This window comes from Oreochromis aureus, linkage group 4 (assembly GCF_013358895.1).
Source record: "Oreochromis aureus strain Israel breed Guangdong linkage group 4, ZZ_aureus, whole genome shotgun sequence".
Taxonomy (NCBI): Eukaryota; Metazoa; Chordata; class Actinopteri; order Cichliformes; family Cichlidae; genus Oreochromis; species Oreochromis aureus.
The window spans coordinates 31,396,600-31,414,446 of NC_052945.1; the positions used below are offsets into that span (position 1 = coordinate 31,396,600).

Consider the following 17,847-nt stretch of genomic DNA (forward strand, 5'->3'; position numbering starts at 1 on the left):
TGAAAACAGATCTTAACTGGGACAAGTGAGACCTGCAGTTCTTTAGATGTTGTTCTGGGTCCTTTTGTGACCTCCTGGATGAATCACCAATGCACTCTTGGGACTATTTTGGTCGGCCGGCCACTACTGCGAAGGTTCAGCACTGTTGCAAGTTTTGTCCATAGTCCATAATGACCATAGTTTACTGGAGTCCAAAGCCTTAGAAATAGCTTTCCAGCTGCTTCCAGAATGATAGATGACTGGTAGACGTTGTTTCTCAGTTGTTCTTAGGTTTTGTCTTCTAGATCGTGGAATGATGAGTTGCTTTATGAAATTGTTTAGCTTTTGTCAGACAGGTTTTATTTAAGAGATTTCTTCATTCAGCATATCTGGCAGTAAATAGTGAGGCTAGTGAAATTAAATTCAGCATTCCAAAAAAAAATGTTATTTATCTCAGTTAATTAATAATTCAACAGAGAGGGTAGTTAGTTTTTCCACACAGGGCCAGATAAGTTTGTAGTGTATTTCTTGTTATAAATGAAACTTCTACAGTATTTATTCATCTTACTTTGTCTAATATTAAAATGTATTTGATGATCTGAAACGTGTGAGAAATATGCAAACAAACTAAGAACTTAGGAAGTTTATGACGGTACTGTAGCGAATTGCTTTTTCTGGTCCGAAGAAAACATGAAACTAATGTTTTCATGCAAATCTTCAAAAAACATTCAGCTAATCAATTTGATGTGAAAGGATTAGGCATCAGTAATCCAGTTTGATGCAGTCCACTACTTCCTAGACTTCTCCCTCAAGGGCTGGAGGCAGAAGGATATTCCCTTGACTGACAATTACAGATAATTACAGCGTCAGAGTGAAAGCTTTATTTAACAAGCTGTGTTCTAAATTACCTATAATTGACGTGGTCATTTTATAAAATCATTGACAATGTTTGACGACTCTTTTTGCATTTCCAGATGTTTGCAGGGGTGAAAGACGTCACTTGCTTCTTCTGATTTACGACTTTAAAGAAAATGGCTTTGGGCCACAGGGACGCACAAAGAACTTAAACTGAGGAGGGGATGTGTTATTTTAGCAACAAGTTACTGTCGCCAGAATTCGATATTCTATTAAAGGTGCAAAGACAAATTACGTCCACCTTTGAATTTAAGTTAAATAAACAAAATCAGCAATCACTAGGTTTGATTTATTTCAGATAACAAAGGCTGACCTAAATCTTCTATTGGCAAAATGTTAATTTGGGATTTTAAGAGGTCGTTGAGTTGAAAAAAAAAAAAGTTTGGAATTTAAAGTTGAAACTTATGGTGACGGTCTTTGTAATTCATTGCAGAAATAAAATGAAAAGTTCATAAAAATGTAAATCAGCCTGTTATTTTCCACCAAACACCCCAATCCCACTAAAGCTTTCTGAGGAAAGAAGTGAACAATGAGTTGAATGGAGAGGAGCATGAAGCCCAATTATTTTAATTTAGTCAATTTTTTACTTATGTAGATTATAAAAATGAAAAAACAGTGAGCCAAAAAAAAAGAAAAGAAATGAAAGGGTTTGAGAAACACAGTAAAATGACTGTTTATACTGACACTATATACTATATAAGTGCTATTAGTACTTTTTTTTATATTTGCCTTTTGCACTGGATCCTACACAGAACACAAACACACAAATGTCAGCATCACAAGAACGTTTGTTTTCATCTGCGTTTTAATTTGATCTGTCTTTAACATTAAAAAACCAAAGTGTTCATTAAAAAACATTTACGAGGACGCCCTCTTTTTACACATGTACCTGCCCAAGTGTAAACTCAAAGAGAAAGAGAAGCCTCCTGAAATGTCCAGAAGCAGTGTTGGCATTAGCTTTGAGTTATAGCGTTAACTTGTAGCTTTATCAAAATGTGTTAGCAGGCAGAGCTGCTCTGGAGGCAGAACTAGGCTTTTTTTTTTAACTTAGGTAAGGTTATTTTTAAAAAAATATATTTAAAGCTAAATTCCTCCTTGTACAAATGAAAAGCTGAGTTCTACTGCTACTGTAAAGCTACATTTGACATTTACCATATTTATACTGTAACTGAGACTTCCTGGACCTGTGGTCACCAGTACAAATGCAGTCTCACTTTGAATCGGAGTCGGACATGCGGAGTTTGATATTAGGCAACTGGCAAAGTAAACACCAAAAACATGACAGTGAAACACTTCAAACAGGTATACACAGTGCTGTGGCTTTGTGTAAGTACCGAACACTTACTGCTCAGCCTGGTAGATCTGATGATTCACTCCTCATAGCTGAGTCTCGGAGAAGTTTATCAATATTCATATCTTGCTAGTTATATTTTACAAATGAGACCTGAGCCACTTTGTCGATCCCTTATTCCAAGGTTTATCAGACATCATCAACACACCGCTAACAGCTAATAATAAATTCAACTCGTCTGAAAATTGTTCTGATTGTAGTATTTCTTTCTGTTATAATATTGTGTATTTTACAGCTATTTTAGCAGTTTCCCCTGTATCTGTCCACTTTAGTTTTATTGCATAGCTGCTGCTTATATTTTTGCCTCCAGAGTGGCTCAGACTCTAAACAATGTCCTTGTCTCATATAGCTTCAGTAAGCCTGCCGGAATAATTCCGCAATTTGTCCCGGAAGCGTCACATCTCCCCGTCTGTCACATCATCTGAGTTCTTGGCATGGGTTCCTGCTGGTGTCCGGGATACCAGTGTCCAAAATTGTTCACATATCCTCCTGAGTGCACCGGTGCACCTTTGGCAGCCATGCTGATATCCCACAAAGAACACGGAGAGGAGGAGGCTGGTGGTGGAGGGGCAAGGTGTTCTCCCTCTGGTCCACAGGGCCCGTTCTTCATGATCTTCTTGTATTTAGATCGTTTATTTTGGAACCATATTTTCACCTAGAAAAAGAAAAAGTACAAGAGTTAAGAGACATACAGGAAACACTGTGATTGGTTTCAGTGATTTATTATAGGATAAAGACCAAAACTATCATGAAGTGACTGTTTTATTTTAAGGTCGTGGGCTCAGTAAATAGTTTTATTTAAAAGAATTATGAAGCACCGTGTTCTTATTTTGTCCTCTTTTTTTTCTTCCTTGAGCTTTTTAAAAAATGAGTAACCAACACAACAGTGGGTGAGTCTTTAACCAAAAATATAAATCTAAAAACATTTTGTTCACAACTAAAATCAAATCAGGTTAAACTCTCATTGCACCCTTGTGATTGTATACTACTCCCAACAAGTCAAGTTGGAGTTTACAACTGTGTTTATCAAGGCACATATGATATGTGCTTTATTAGCATCGTCAACCCAGCAGCCCAAAGGAACTGTACAATCACCTAAAAATCAAGGTGGGTGTGGTCACAATCTCTCCTATAATTTTGTCATTAACCACAAAACTCTAATCAGTTTTTCCTTGAGCTCAAATTGAGTTTTTTTGCCAAATTTGAAGGAATTCCCTCAATGTGTTGCTAACAGTGGATCACAGCAGCCACAAAAATCTAATCAGATCATCCTTAAGCCTGAGTGAACCCTCCTTCACCACAGTTACTGACAAGAAGAAAAGATTTCGATATAGATGACCTGATAACTGAATCATTATAAAGTCATTGCTATCTAGCACTAACAGCTGTGATGACCAAAGGTAAGTGATGTGCATGAGTAGATTAGCATTAGCTTTGGGCTCCTTAAATCTAGGTGCTAGCTAAGGCTTAGGTGCGTCCTTTAAGTTGAACTCAGCAAGGAAGCAGTTTTTTTCTGCACAACTGTTTCTGTTTTTAGTTTTTGGAAACATTAAAAGGTTTAGCACATGTTAGCAATGATACCTAATGAAGTGTTAGCAGTGATAACGTGATACCTGCGGCAGGCAAAAACAAAGCAAAACAATACGGCAGTGTAAGATTACATAAAACCAGGCAACAATAGGCAACACACGTAAGATGTGCCTATACTTCAATGCGGTACTAACAGATAGTAAGCTTGGAGTAATATTACAGGGAAACTATAGTTAGCTCCTATAGCTAAAAACATCAACACACGATAAGGTACTTGAATCACACTGTCACACCCACAATACTCTGCATACAGCTCCTTTAGGGTTATAAAAACTATCTTGGTGTGACACATAAAAGTGAGTTTATTGGAACACCTGCATCTTATAGAATGACGGGTTCAATGGAAACTGATGGTCAGCATATTACCCAATCCTGTGAGTATATTAGCCAGCAGGTTCATACAAAAATATTAATATGTGACTACAGACATGATATCATTAAAATATCTCAAAGTATTTAGATGAATATCACTTCAATCATTTATCTGTGGTTACAGATGATTTAGTTACGTCTTTAATATAATTGGCATTTCTTTGTTTCCAGCATACTTGCAAATTGAGCATCAAATTACGCAAATGTGCCTGTCGGGCAACCTGTCAGCTTAGCGGGAACGAGTGAATCATGATTAATTGTACAGAGCCAGTGAAGGCTACTTTTGTCTGAAATGGGTTTTAACTGTGCTGTAAAGGGAAAAAAAACCTGCGCCCATAGCACAATTCTGGCTAGCAACAAAGGAGAAGAAATATAAAAGAGTGAGCAAAAGAAAAGAAAAAACTTTTGGCCCTGAAAGTGTTTTCTTCTCCAGTCCTAGGAATTATTACCCGGGGAGTTTATGGGTATTTATGAAGACTGTTGTGAAGTGGTTTTATGGAAGATATTTTAATCTATAAAAATTCTAATTTCAGAGTGCTGTAATTGACTCGGAATATGTGGAAAAAATTATCCCTTTCCCAATAATCCCAAAAGGTCCAGCTTTCACACCCAGCTTTTGAACTGAAACAGCCAGAAATCATGCAGAGTGAAATTTGACATTTAATTTAAACTCTATTGTTCCAATATACCCACTGACGTCAGTCACCAGCTGTGAAAAGCATAGAGACTCCATAAATATATGATATAATTTATGAAAATTAAAGGCGATAAATGCTGATAATGCTGCTTTTCAGAAATTAAAGCTAATTAAATTGTAAATTATCCACTTTGAATTCTTCAATCTGCAACATTAAGGAAGGTTTTAAATCATATTAAAGTTGAATTATTAAATTAATATAATATTAATCTTAATATAAAAAGCGATAATCACACACTGCATTGAATACTATATAATAATCCCCTGCAGTATTACACTCTGTGGATGAAAACCTGAAGGACTGGAGCTTAAGAGGCCAGGAGTCAATCAACAGCATCCTCAGAGAGAGCATTTCATCTGTAATTATTGGTTTCATATTCCAGCAGCAACACGGAGCTGACAGTTTTCTGAGTGTGTGGCTAATGACTCTGACTTTAAGGGAAGACGGTATCTGAAAGGCAGGCAAAAGACCACTGAGGGACACAGAGTGTGTGGGTGTGTGTGTGAAAATTAACAAACTTAAATCTCTGCATATACTAAAGTCCTTGTCAAAAAAGTTATTTTTTCCAGATGTCTTCCATTTGGAAGTTGTATAGATGGCGTGTATGTGTGTGTGAGAGAGATGGACAGAGATAGAGAACGTTTCGAAGAAAAACATTAGAACAGTGCTACGTGCCATTTCTCAGCTGCGTTGGGAACATTATTTTTCGATGGAGTGGTCAGTCGCTGGCTGGCAGCCTAATGGCATGATCGCTATCTTCAAGTGTGTATGAGTGTGTGTGTGCATGTGTGTGTGCGCGTGCATGTATGCATGCACATAAGCTACATATGTTTTCCATGAGTGTGCCCGTGATCAGAAAAGCGCACCCGTGTACGTGAGGAATGCACAGCAGACGCAGCGGGCCAATACATATAAGCACACAGGCTAGTTACAGCTGACTGTGGGTTTTAGTAGGACTTGTTCTGTGTCTTCTATTAATTATATCATACCAGATGAGAGAAAACAAGCCTAAAAATATAAAAAGTTGCTTTATGTATAAAATTACTGCACATATTTTACCTGCAATTCTCTATATTTACAGCAATACTGGTTAGCCTAGCCTAAAACATCAGAGGTTTTTATGTTTAAAAATCATTTGACCAAGAAAAAGGAGTAGTAAGTAAACAAAATAAAAAGTATTTATTAGAGAAAATGAAGGAAAATAATGAAGTTACAAGGAGCGCAGGGTTTTAGTTCTACATGACCTTGTATATTAATAATATACATTATTAATATAAGAAAATATTCATCCTCAGTTCTTGATTCAGGTAATTTTTCAGTATATCATAGTTTGTGCATGACATGATCTGACATATAAGTACAAGTACAAGGGGAAAAAAAGACAATTATTCTGACACACAGCAAAAGCTCTTCACTCTTCTCCAGAAAAGTCAATTTTTCCTCCCTAAAAATACAGAGTTAGGGTTAACACTGTAGATGACTTTGACCTCAGAGTGTTAAAACATTGTACCTAATCTAGTTAATCTCTTGGTTTGTTTAATATATTTGTTCCCATCTGTCTATTTACTGGCTAGTTGGACCCGTTTCCATTACTGTTGCCACATTCCAAAAAATTAAAGATAAATTTGCTAATAGAACCAAGAATTGGATGAAAAATAAAAATCAAGGTTGAAACGTACAAGCAGGGCAACTCTTGATTAAAGAAGCGGAAGACTGTGTCAAAGCTGAAGGCAGTAAACCTTTTTATTTATGAGTGTCTTGCCCAAATACTTTTGATCCTCTGAAAATAGTGGGCTCTGTATACAAGATGCTGAAATTCAACAACGCTTAGTGCAACATTTTTCCCCAACCACATCACCACATCAACTGTACCGTGTACACCAACTGTACTATCAACTGTAAGCTGGATATGAACATTTCAGAAAAGGCATCATCATCTTTAACATGTGGCGTTTTGCATAGGGTGTATTTAACGAATGCTGCTTTTTTTGTTCTATTGTGGAATTTCTGAGTGTGTTATAATGGAAACATTTACACATCAGGAACTTGACATTTAAAAAAACAGATAAAAGTGCAAAAAGTGGTGACTTATTTTGTACACAGCCCCATGACATAGCCTACAGAAATGCAAAAATGGTATGTGATACTAATAAAAGTAACTTCAGTAACTTCAGTAACTTTGTGCTGTGTTTCCGAAGTGGGAACTCACAGAAAGAAGACTCCCACACGCTAAACATCATAATCCCACATACAAATGTGCTGCCATTCCTCAAACTACCATCACATATGCTCTCATTGTTGAATCATACTGTGATGATCCGTACAAACCGACTGCCTTTGATTCAAAACACCTCCAAGAACATGGAGCGAGTTAAAAAATGGTGTGCTTCTCAATGAGCATACATGTGAGTATGACTTGTAGCAGACCACAGTAAAAAAGAAAACCACTATACCACTACAAAAGATGAAGACAAATGAATGGATCATCTCTTACTTCTAGTGTAAACATAGCTGCTGCAGTTAATTCATATGGGATTAGGACAATTCAGCTGATGACATCAAATGCTGATGGTTGCTGAGTGTGCACACACATGCAGGCGAGCATGGATCATATTTCAAATATTCCAAAACGGTGTCATCTAATGTTTCCCCAGTCGGACACCTGCTGTCTATTCAAACCTTTATTCTTCACCTTTTGGACAGGTGCAATGTATCTGTGATTATTCTACACAGAGCATTATAAACCTGCAAGTGTCATAAGCCCCTGAAAGTAAGGCACTGCTATAATTTGTTGTTATAGATTCCTGTTATCCATAAATAACAGCGACTCTGCTGTCTGACAGAGTAAGCCAATGTGTCTACAGTCTACATGTACCAGGGAAAATACTTCCTGTTTTCCAGCTCTGCACTGGTTCTCCCAAGAGAAACAAAATGTTTAATAATGTCACTGTCAGACTCGGTTGTTGTTGGCTGTGCTTATGTGAAACTTCCGCTTTTTCAGTTTTCATTAACTAGAAAACAGCTAAAAAATAAACCAAAGAAACAAAGAAAGGGGGCTACTGAGCAAGGCTAGGCTAGCTAACCACAGCTAAAAAACCAGAAAGAAACCAAACAAACTTATATCTCATATTTAAGAAACTACAGACAATGACTGACTCTACTCTTGGTAAGTCAGTTTGCTTAATGTAGATGAATGTGGTAGTAAATACATCCTACCATGATGGCAAAAACACTAGCTCAACTCAAACAATACATCAGCTGGTTCAACCAGTTTAACAAGCTTTTGGGCGCCACAGTGTTAAACTAAGTTTTAATTGTTTCAATTATATCCAATTATATGCAATTATAAACAAAGTTATCATTACTTTATTTTAAGTTGATGAATGAATTACATTAAGTTGACAATATAGGTGCAACAAAACAGATGACACAGCCTCTTATAGCCTTCTCTTGCATTCAGTCAGTATTACACTAGCTCACAGCAGCGTATCGCTGGAGCTAAATATCAACATAAAATTTTTCAGTAATCTGGATTTTTCTACCAATCTGACTTTCCAGTGTCACTACCTCGTGACTCCTTAGCACCTCTGAAATTAAGTTTTGTGTTGAACAATATCAGGAAAACTGCCCGACAAAGCAAGTCAGAGAGCTTAAATAAGCACATTGCTAATTTAAGCAGGCCCAGAAGTAAACACAGACACTGACGAAATAAAGTAGTTCGTAAAACATGTTCCACTGTTTTTCTTTGTCAGTTACACAGATATAGTGATTTATCACTGATGACCATGACCCCCAATGAAAAACACAACAGTTTTTCAGTATCATTAAAAATGATTTATTCAGAGAAAACATGTTGGAATGAAAAGCATCTCTCTGGTGTATGAGTGTGTTTTCTTCATTTGTTCTGTTACGATTATGTCATTTGCATTGTTAACTTATTTGTACTTTTAAAAATGTTGATTACATCTCATAACTAGACCAACCAGGTGCCACACTTTGTTTTGTATCACTTGTCCCATAAAGTTGAGTCTCACAAAAAACATGTGCCTTATAAAGAAATGTGAAACTATGCCCCCCCAAAATAAATAAATAAAATAAATATAAGGTATATTTGATCTTAAAATGGTCAGTGCCAAATGTGTAGTGCTACATTTTTTGTATTTGTTAAATAAATACTTCAAAATCTACCTTTAATCATTAGTAATGTGTTCCACATTGTACTACACAAGCATGCTCCATTCCCCACAATTAGTTTCATGGGGTCTAGTCATAATACTCAAAGCACTGCATGATGTTAGGTGAAATAATCAGCCTAAGGAGGTATACACGAATCATTACAACCAACTACACGTTTCTTTGTAGATTCCAACTGTACATAAAATATTTTTGTATTAAATATATAATTAGGGATCCTATTTCTAAAGCAGTCCATGCATTTTGCAAAATGTGCAAGTTACTACATTTTGTATTTTGAAGAAAATGCACCTTCATTCACACATTTATCAATTTTTCTAATGCTATGATGAAACGGAGGATCGGGGGATTTGATCTGTAACGTAAAGATTCAGAACAGCAAATAAGTTGTTGACTGGATAAAAGCTGCTGGCTAACGTGGTTCAACCTTTATAGACATTTATGAATGATGTGGATTATAAATAAATGTTAAAATATACAATTAAATCATTTTTACCTAGAGGCCACAACAAAACGATGCAGCTTCACAGACAAAACAGCGGCTGTTGGGATTCGTTTGCTGGTGTCTCCACATGTGTATGCGTGTGTGCACACACATTTCAAAGAGATGCAAAACAGGCAGAAAGTCTTGGTGAAACAATTTTTAACCTGTTCTGATGACACGTGGAGACAAATGCGCAGAAACGGTTTCCAGCATACTGCTCTCCATTTCAAATGTTTTCTTTTCATTGATCTCCCGTCTCATGTATTTGAAGATTTCATGACAGAGTTTATGGCTAAATGTCATATTGCACTTATGTTTGGCTATATCAATGTCTAATTTACAGATGAAGGAATGTTGGCATCAGTCGGCATGAATGTACCAGCGCTCATCTTGTTTGGGCTTAGCAGAGAACAAAGAAAACAACCAAAGGTGTGATTGAGCTCGCTTAAGAAGTAGCTCTAATTTTGTGTCATGCATACTTTGGAAAACAGGGTGAGGTTGGCAACTCACACCCTCTATTAGAGACACTTCATATTGGAAATGTTTTCAAATCTTGTCATCGTAGACAATAATGTTTTTACGTTAGACAGGTTAATTATATTTCTAAAACACTTTACACATATTCTTAAAGTGTCATTCCATCCTGCTCACATTTTAATGCCTAACATGTTACGAATATTCAAATTTAGGGATAGCCTACACTGCTTTATTGTGCATGCTTTGTCCATGTATGTAGAGCTCATCCCGCACGTTACCTGTGTCTGCGTGAGGCCCAGTTTGGCGGCCAGGTCGGCCCTCTCGGGCAGGGCGAGGTACTGGGTTTGCTGGAAGCGCTGGTTGAGTGCCTGTAGCTGCAGGCTGGAGTAGATGGTCCGAGGCTTCCTGATCTTTTTCCCTTTTCCATTGAGCCTCACTTCTCCATTTTCTATCACCGCTGTGGGCTTCTCATGCTCTGCGTTAGAAGAGAGGACAGAAGGACGGTGCTCAGAAAAATGTTAACAGTGGGATTTCAAGCGGGTCCTATGTCACAAAAACACTGTAGAAAATCATTTTAATATTTAAATGATTACTAGATATAAAATATTCATGTGTGAACACTGAAAATTGATGTTGGACAAAAGTGATTTATACTATAATGTTTATTTACATAAAATTTTTTTAACCACTTTTTATATCAGAAATGGCACAAGTATAAATAACATTGAAAATGCTGTCCCAACATCTACAATTCTACTTTTCAAAAATGTATTCAAAGTCATTTTAACCATCAAGATAAAAAAAGAAATATACATGTTGATTAAAAAAGTTGCCATCTAAGGATTTTCGATTCAAAATACTAACAACAATTAATAATAAGCTCCCCTCTAAAATTGGATGGTCCTGTTAAAAATGGATATAGCGCAGAGGCAGTAATTGACTTCACCCAGTACTCATGGCTAGAAAAATCCAGTAACCTGAAGTAACACTGGAGGAAAATAACCCACTGATACTGGCTAAAACTACTACAGCTACATTAAATTAACCCACACCAGCTCATTTTTGCCCAGTGATATCCTGTAATGATTAAAGATTGCGTTGCATCACAACTATGACATGTGCTAAATACTGTAAGGTAATGATAGTGAGTGGCGGTCCTTTTCAAACCATGTTGGCTTACAGTTATCCAGACATAAAAGCAGCTCAGCTTAGATGGCTTTTCTTTGTGTTTTTTGTATTTGTGTATTTTTTTCAGGAAAGCTATATTGTGCGTACGTTCACCTCCTCTGATCTTTGTTATGACATGAGCTCACAGCTTGCAGTGGCAGGAAAGAACAGTTGTAGAAAAGCCAAGGCCCCACAAGATGCTTGGATTCTGTGTCTGAGCTATGCTCTGAGCTGACGAGCACCAACACCGGGGGACAGAAACACAGTGGGTGCTTAGAAACGACCTGACAGGGGAAGGTGTGTAAAACACTCAATCTGGCTCACATATCCATATATAATAAAAAGTATATGTATGTTTTTAAGCTGTGAATATTGTTCTAAGAAACTGGACAAGGTGACAAAACACAGAAATACTAATAAAGTGTCCAAAAAGAACTCCATGTCAACAAACACTCCTGCTCCAGTGTCCCTCACAGACCAAGTTTTGTACAACATATTTAATGTGTAAAGTGATGTTTAACTTGTATGTATTGGGTGAGTTAGGGCGTGTTGTAAAACTCCAAACAGGAAAAGTCCAAGGAGACTGATTCTGGGTGAGCACCAATGAAAATCTGTTGTTGTTTTTGTAACTGACTATTTTCCCTGCCAATGATTCCAAATCTGCTTTAAAAATGTATAAACTGCAGTTGCCGTAAAGCATTGTGAAATGGGCTTTGAGCGGATCCATCTGTTCCTCTGTCGATATGCATTTACAGAAGCAGAATTTATTTATAAAACCAGTCGAGTAAACCTGATGAAAGTACTGCGTCATGTTCATCTGCGTCATGTTTATGGAGAACTTTTTTTTCTTTTTAAGAAAACATACATTCAGGTGCAAAAACATTATGGGATAAAACTGCTTTGTGGGCCCTTTTTCAGAATTTTATTTTCATTTTTAAGCTTTTCTGCTGTATTTTTATGTGTGTCTAATACGAGACGGCTGTTTACTGTCTCTCTGTGAGTCTCTGTCAGCGTTCCTGTCATCTCAATATTTTGTAAACTGGTCAAATAAGCGACCAGATGTTAAGCTGAAAATATGCTGAAATAACCGTAAATACTGCATGTGAGGCAAGGACATTTTCAGTAGAGAAAAAAAATCCTATGTACAGATTTAGTTTAAAATGAACGAAATTTTTTATGTAGTAATAAATACTTTAAATAATAAAATTAAGAGCAAAATAAAAAAAAAAGTGAAAATGTGAAAGAAAAGTGATCTGCACTGGGCTATTATTTAAAACAAAAGAAACAGTCGTAATCATCCCTGTATCTGTTAACTGCTCCTGCTGCTGCCAAATTCTGACGAGACGTTTTCATCATACTTGGAATTTTATTTTTATTGGCGTTTATCGGTTCCCTCGTAGCTTTACGATATGTAATCTGTTATATTACACAAAATAACTGCACGTCCCTGTCAATGCAGCAACGACATAAATAAGAATGTGAGGTAAATGTATCAGTCTTTTTTCCCTTTGGGTTGGATTTTAGTTTTGTTACACTTTGAAACCCCCCCCCCCCCCCCCTCAAATCTATAACAGACCTTTCTTCGTTTAAAATGACATTTTCGTTTAAACCCTTTCGTATTTAGTTAATCCTGTTTATTGTGGTAGTGTGATAAGTCAGATCACAGGCTTTGGCGTCTGCTCAGAGGGAAACGTGATGGCTAATATTTGGAGGAGCATGAGGATGAGGAGGAGGATGAGGCTTTGGGTTTTCGTGGGGAGCGCGGGACACCACAGGGCCTGTGCCGGAGAGTCACACAGTCTGCACAGGCCTTAAACACATCTCCCGGCCAACCCCAAAATACGCTAAACACAGCGCTGTGGCCGACCTGTGTGTGGATCCAATTATTGCGGCTTATTTTCATGTTTCTGTAGACCCACTTCAAGAATTTTAATGGTCCGAGTTCATCCGCTGTGATTATCCTTATTAGTTTTGCGTGTTTTATTCTTTTAATGTCCTCTGTGATAAATTTCAGACTGTATCACTATTAAAAATGACACATCGAACTATTAATGATGTATTTCTAGCTTGTTTTTGCATTTATTATTTATTTTTGGCATTATTCAGCACCTTTAAACTGAAGAATAAATTAAACTAAAATCCCACGAACATAGTTAAATTAAAGACCAAACTGTAGAGATAAGGAAATGAGCAAACATTTATTCATTTCTGTGCGTAAACCTACCCGCATCCTCTAGTCTGGTGTGACCGAGCGCGCCGCTGTGACCCCCGTGCTGATAAGGCAGGTAGGCACCGGGGTGATGTGCGCTCACTGGACTGTGGTAGGGTGGGTATCCCAGCGGGCGACCGTAAGAGGAAGCACCGGAGGAGAAAGGCCCATCGTGCTGCGAGGGCCCGACAGCGTGCAGTCCGTGGACCGGATAATGGTTGTGGGATAAGCCTGGCGAAGGTTGTTGATGTCCAGGGTGTCCAGGGTAGCTGTGTCCACCGAACTCCAAAAACGCAGATTTGGACGGATCGGACGTTACTAAAGTGTCTGATATGGAGCTCATAGTCATCATTGGGGAGAGGGGCAGTGATGTGCAGGGGAGAGAGGACAACGGGTCGGCTATGACCTCCAGATGAGGGTCATGATAAGGCAACTGGTTTAACAAGAAAAGAAAAGAAAAACACCCCACAAGAAAACAGAAGACTTGAAAAGGCAGCTCTTTAAAAACAAAGCGTCTCTGTATTCCTGTGGAGTGACTTTAGGTGGGTCTGCCCTCCGCTACATCCCAGCTGAAAGCTCCACAAACGTGACGCTCAGTGTTTAAAAGCATTAAGTCCAACAGAGGAAGACGGGACGCATGGCAGGGAAACAGGCAGACCAACAGGGGCAGTCAGCGAAAAGAGAAAACAAAACAGGAACTCTTAACCAAGCAGCAGATTTAATTACGAATATCCTTCGACGCGCTCAGGTTTTCCTCCTACTCTCGGGCCAAAATAACCAGGTTCCCGCTCGCTTCCCCGCTTGTTGTGAAGAGACTCCTGGCAGCGGAGAGGACTGGAGAGTGTTCCAAACCTGAGAACGCACTGCGCGTCTGCTCTGACCCCCTCTCTGCCTCCATTTGGCAGAAGCAGCGCGCTCATTGGCTACGGGGCTTCGCCGTGTCACACAAATCAAAACCGGCAGCGGCGGGGCAGCCGGCTCTTCCCGGAGCTTGTGGCGGAGAGAGGGCCTTAATAATGCCGAAAGAAGCCTTCAAGTGAAGAGCAATTTCAGCCATTAAAACATTTCTCCGCAAGTGTGACAACATGTACAAAAATAAATAAATAAATGAATAAAAATCTGCAGACATATTTTCCTTTCATGAAGTCAACAACTGCCTGAATCACAACAGTTTAACGAGGGCATTTTATTAATACTGACTGACTAGCTTTGAAAATAATTCGCTTTTTTAATCTGCGAGGATGTAAATGTCCTCTGGTGTTTAACAGAATTGGTGCTAGACTTTTTAAAGTACATTTTTTAACAGGAATTTATTGTACAGGATGTTCGAATCCTCTGGCAGAAATAATAATAAAATGTATACATAACCTATTTTAAAGTCATTAGTAATTCTGAGAGCAGCAGACAGATCGCCTCATTAAACCCCTTCCCAAAATAAAATTCTTCCTGTTTGCCAGAAAGCCAAATAAGGCGGATGAGGATGATTGATTTTTATAAGATGCTGGCGAAAAGTTGGTGTTTTTTTTTTTTTTTTTTTTTAAAAGCATTTTATAATATTTTAATTAAACACACTGTTAGAGCAAAAAAAAAAAAAAAAAAAAAAAAAAAAAAAACCCAAACAAACAGTTTATCCAATTATTGTTCTATTTCATTCATTTTCCTTTAAGCAAAACGTTAATGTAGAAACGACACACACACACACACACACACACACTGACTGTGGCCCCACACCGGGAGGACAATCATAACAAACACTGCCCTTCCAGAGAAACTCAAAACTTGTGATTTTGGCAGAGCAGAAGCTCGGACACTGTAATTTCGCTGAAGTCACGGTCATTATGCTCATCTGCGGTGGAAATCCCGGACTGTGGGCATGCTGCTAATTAAACGAAAAGAAAAAAGTAGAATGACGTGAGATAAAGTCAGCAGGATCATTCGATTGTGATCAAATTTTTAAAAAGGGGGAATTAAGTGTAATAATGGAAATTAACACCTACTACTGTATAATGGCGTATAATTACAGTTTATTATAACAAATTGTAGCTATTTACAAGCGCTCTAATACAACATGCTTTTAAGTTTTCATGAAATTTATTGATATACTGAGAATCATCACTGTATTGATTACATTCTCTTTTGATGCAGAAATGAAAGGAAGCCCACAAAGTGTCAGTGATGACAGTACTGGTAATAACAGTGATGTGTCAGCGCTAAGGTATTTTGAGTAGCTGATTACTCAGGTCATTTGGAGCGCTTCTTATTTGTAAAGGCAGGTTTATAGGGCAGGGACATTACAGGAGAACAATGGTCATTATTAAGGTTCTCAAGATTTTGACTTTGCACTAATCCCAGCCTTACTTACTTAAATTAAAATAATCATTTTGCAATAATAAAATTATTTATTGTGTGTTTTGTCTCTATTTTGACAAATTAATTACACTCAGGAGGTGGAGCAGGAACAAATGTTTTCAGATGTTCTCAGTTGAACAAATTACTTACAGTACATTCATATGTGTATTATAAATACAGCAATACAATTTCATTTTTTAATGTGGCCCCACTACTCTCTTTGAGTTTGGAGTTACGTCATATTACATGATTCCAGAGGAAGTACCTCGATATTTTACAGTACTCATATCTGAAAGGTAGTATTTTTACACAGACGTTTCGCAACATCTGAGGTTCGACATTTGAAACCTTGTGTAAAAGTATTATCATTGGTGAGCTGAATGAAGAAAAAATGGTTTTTCAAAAGTCCAACTCTTTTCTAAAGAAATGGGTTTCTATAGGTGTCACATAAATACTGTAAAGATGAAGTAAAACATAAAATATTTCCCTCTGAATTTTAGTAGAGCCAGGCCAAAAAGTAGCATAAAACTAAAATACTCAAGTAAAGAATTAGCCATGTATGTTGAGTAAATTTACTGGGTTGCCAGTGTATACTTTCATTTTCCCCTCCCAAAGCCCCAACCAACATTTTATTGGTTAAAATAGGGCATTATCTGAACCTTTATGTCAGGTTGAAATATTGCCTGTTACTGACAGGGAGATGAAAGCTGATCAATATGCTGACAATGGCAAATTTTCAGATATGTCTCCATCAGTCTGAAAAACAAAGGCCATTTGTTAAAGCAGCTATTAGAAACCTCTAACAGTCGTGTGAAAGTGTGTGCTAGTACTGGCAGCTTTACACACTGAGGATGTTGCACACTGAACTTGGAAACTGGAGCTTTCTTATGTGTTAACATAACAAAACACATATTTCAACTCCGACGAGATCGTTTTCCCAACTTTAATCAAAATTAAGAGAAAGTGACAGTAAAGTGAAATGTAAAAGTTGTCCCAGAAGTCAAGGTTCCAGGTTCATACTTGGTTGAGACTTGCCTTCCTCCAAATGTCGACTCATCTGCCCTTTTCTGTGCTTCTATGAGTTACATGGTTTCTTTCAACTGGTAATAAGAACCTATTTGGCTAGGGAAATTACATTTTTAAGTGGATTTCTCCAGTGTTTCCTGTTGCCTAAACTGCAATAGGACCAAGCGTTGCTTTGTCCTTACCAACACATTTTACAGCTTGTTGACAACACGGCATCACCAACAAAAGAGAACAGACTTCAACCTAGCTAGGTGCTTTTCCATCATAACTAGCTAACTAGTTAGACAGCTAAACCTGTGTGTTGTAATCTCTAGCCCAATAATTAATATAATAGGAGAAGTTGACATAAAATGGGTATGTGCATGTAGATAAAAATGAGTTAATTAATTAATCAAGAAATCCAGCATAATGTTCTTGGTATGTACAGTTTACAGGAAAAGTGGCAGCTGGATTAAACAGCCTTCAGATGAGGTTTCAATCATAAATTATAACTGGATAGTTTAGGGAGATATCAACATAAATATCTTAAGATGATTAAACAAAACAAAAAACAGGATGAAAAGAAGATGATTCGTTTGGTATAAGCAATGTTTTAATGTGTCTTTTTTATTTGAATGCCAATACAGATATTAATAAAACAAATCTAATCAAATATATCTGTTCTAAGATATATTTAAAGTAGCCTTAAAAAATAATGAGTATAAGTTGCAAACAAGCTTCACTTCGAGCAGCTACTGCAGTAAACAAAACAGTGTAGTACATCATGGACACGTGGCATTTTCCTTGCTAAAATATACTTCAGCTACATCTGGCTGATAAAACTTAAGTCCTTCTATGGAGTTCAAAATGCTAGAATTTCGTGTTTAATACAGTAGATATACTGACACTGATACTCTGACGTAACACTTAACAGTTAAAGAACTAGAGAATTAGAACGATACCGATAAAAACAACTGAATTTATTTTCTTTTATTGGAAGTTTTTTGTGATACCAGTAAAGTTGGCTGAATTGAATGTGAAACATGAACAAACAAAT

At 37.4% G+C, this 17,847-nt stretch overlaps 1 protein-coding gene across 1 annotated transcript; it reads right to left on the reverse strand.

Annotated features, from left to right (window-relative positions):
- Positions 1-1,428: 1,428 nt before the first annotated feature.
- On the reverse strand, positions 1,429-14,326 carry LOC116319539 (homeobox protein Dlx4a-like). The gene is made up of 3 exons (XM_031738912.2): positions 13,452-14,326; positions 10,339-10,535; positions 1,429-2,900 (listed from the first exon to the last, which is right to left on the reverse strand). The coding sequence occupies exons 1-3, from the start codon at positions 13,786-13,788 to the stop codon at positions 2,658-2,660; spliced, it is 777 nt and encodes a 258-aa protein (XP_031594772.2). The 5' UTR covers positions 13,789-14,326; the 3' UTR covers positions 1,429-2,657.
- Positions 14,327-17,847: the final 3,521 nt, after the last annotated feature.

Excerpts from the sequence above, each read along its gene's own strand:
- LOC116319539 (XM_031738912.2), bottom strand. The coding sequence starts at position 13,788 with ATGATGACTATGAGCTCCATATCAGACACTTTAGTAACGTCCGATCCG. Across the intron at positions 10,536-13,451 it reads CACCAGACTAGAGGATGCGG|AGCATGAGAAGCCCACAGCG; the intron begins GTAGGTTTACGC and ends CTTCTAACGCAG. Across the intron at positions 2,901-10,338 it reads TGGGCCTCACGCAGACACAG|GTGAAAATATGGTTCCAAAA; the intron begins GTAACGTGCGGG and ends TTCTTTTTCTAG.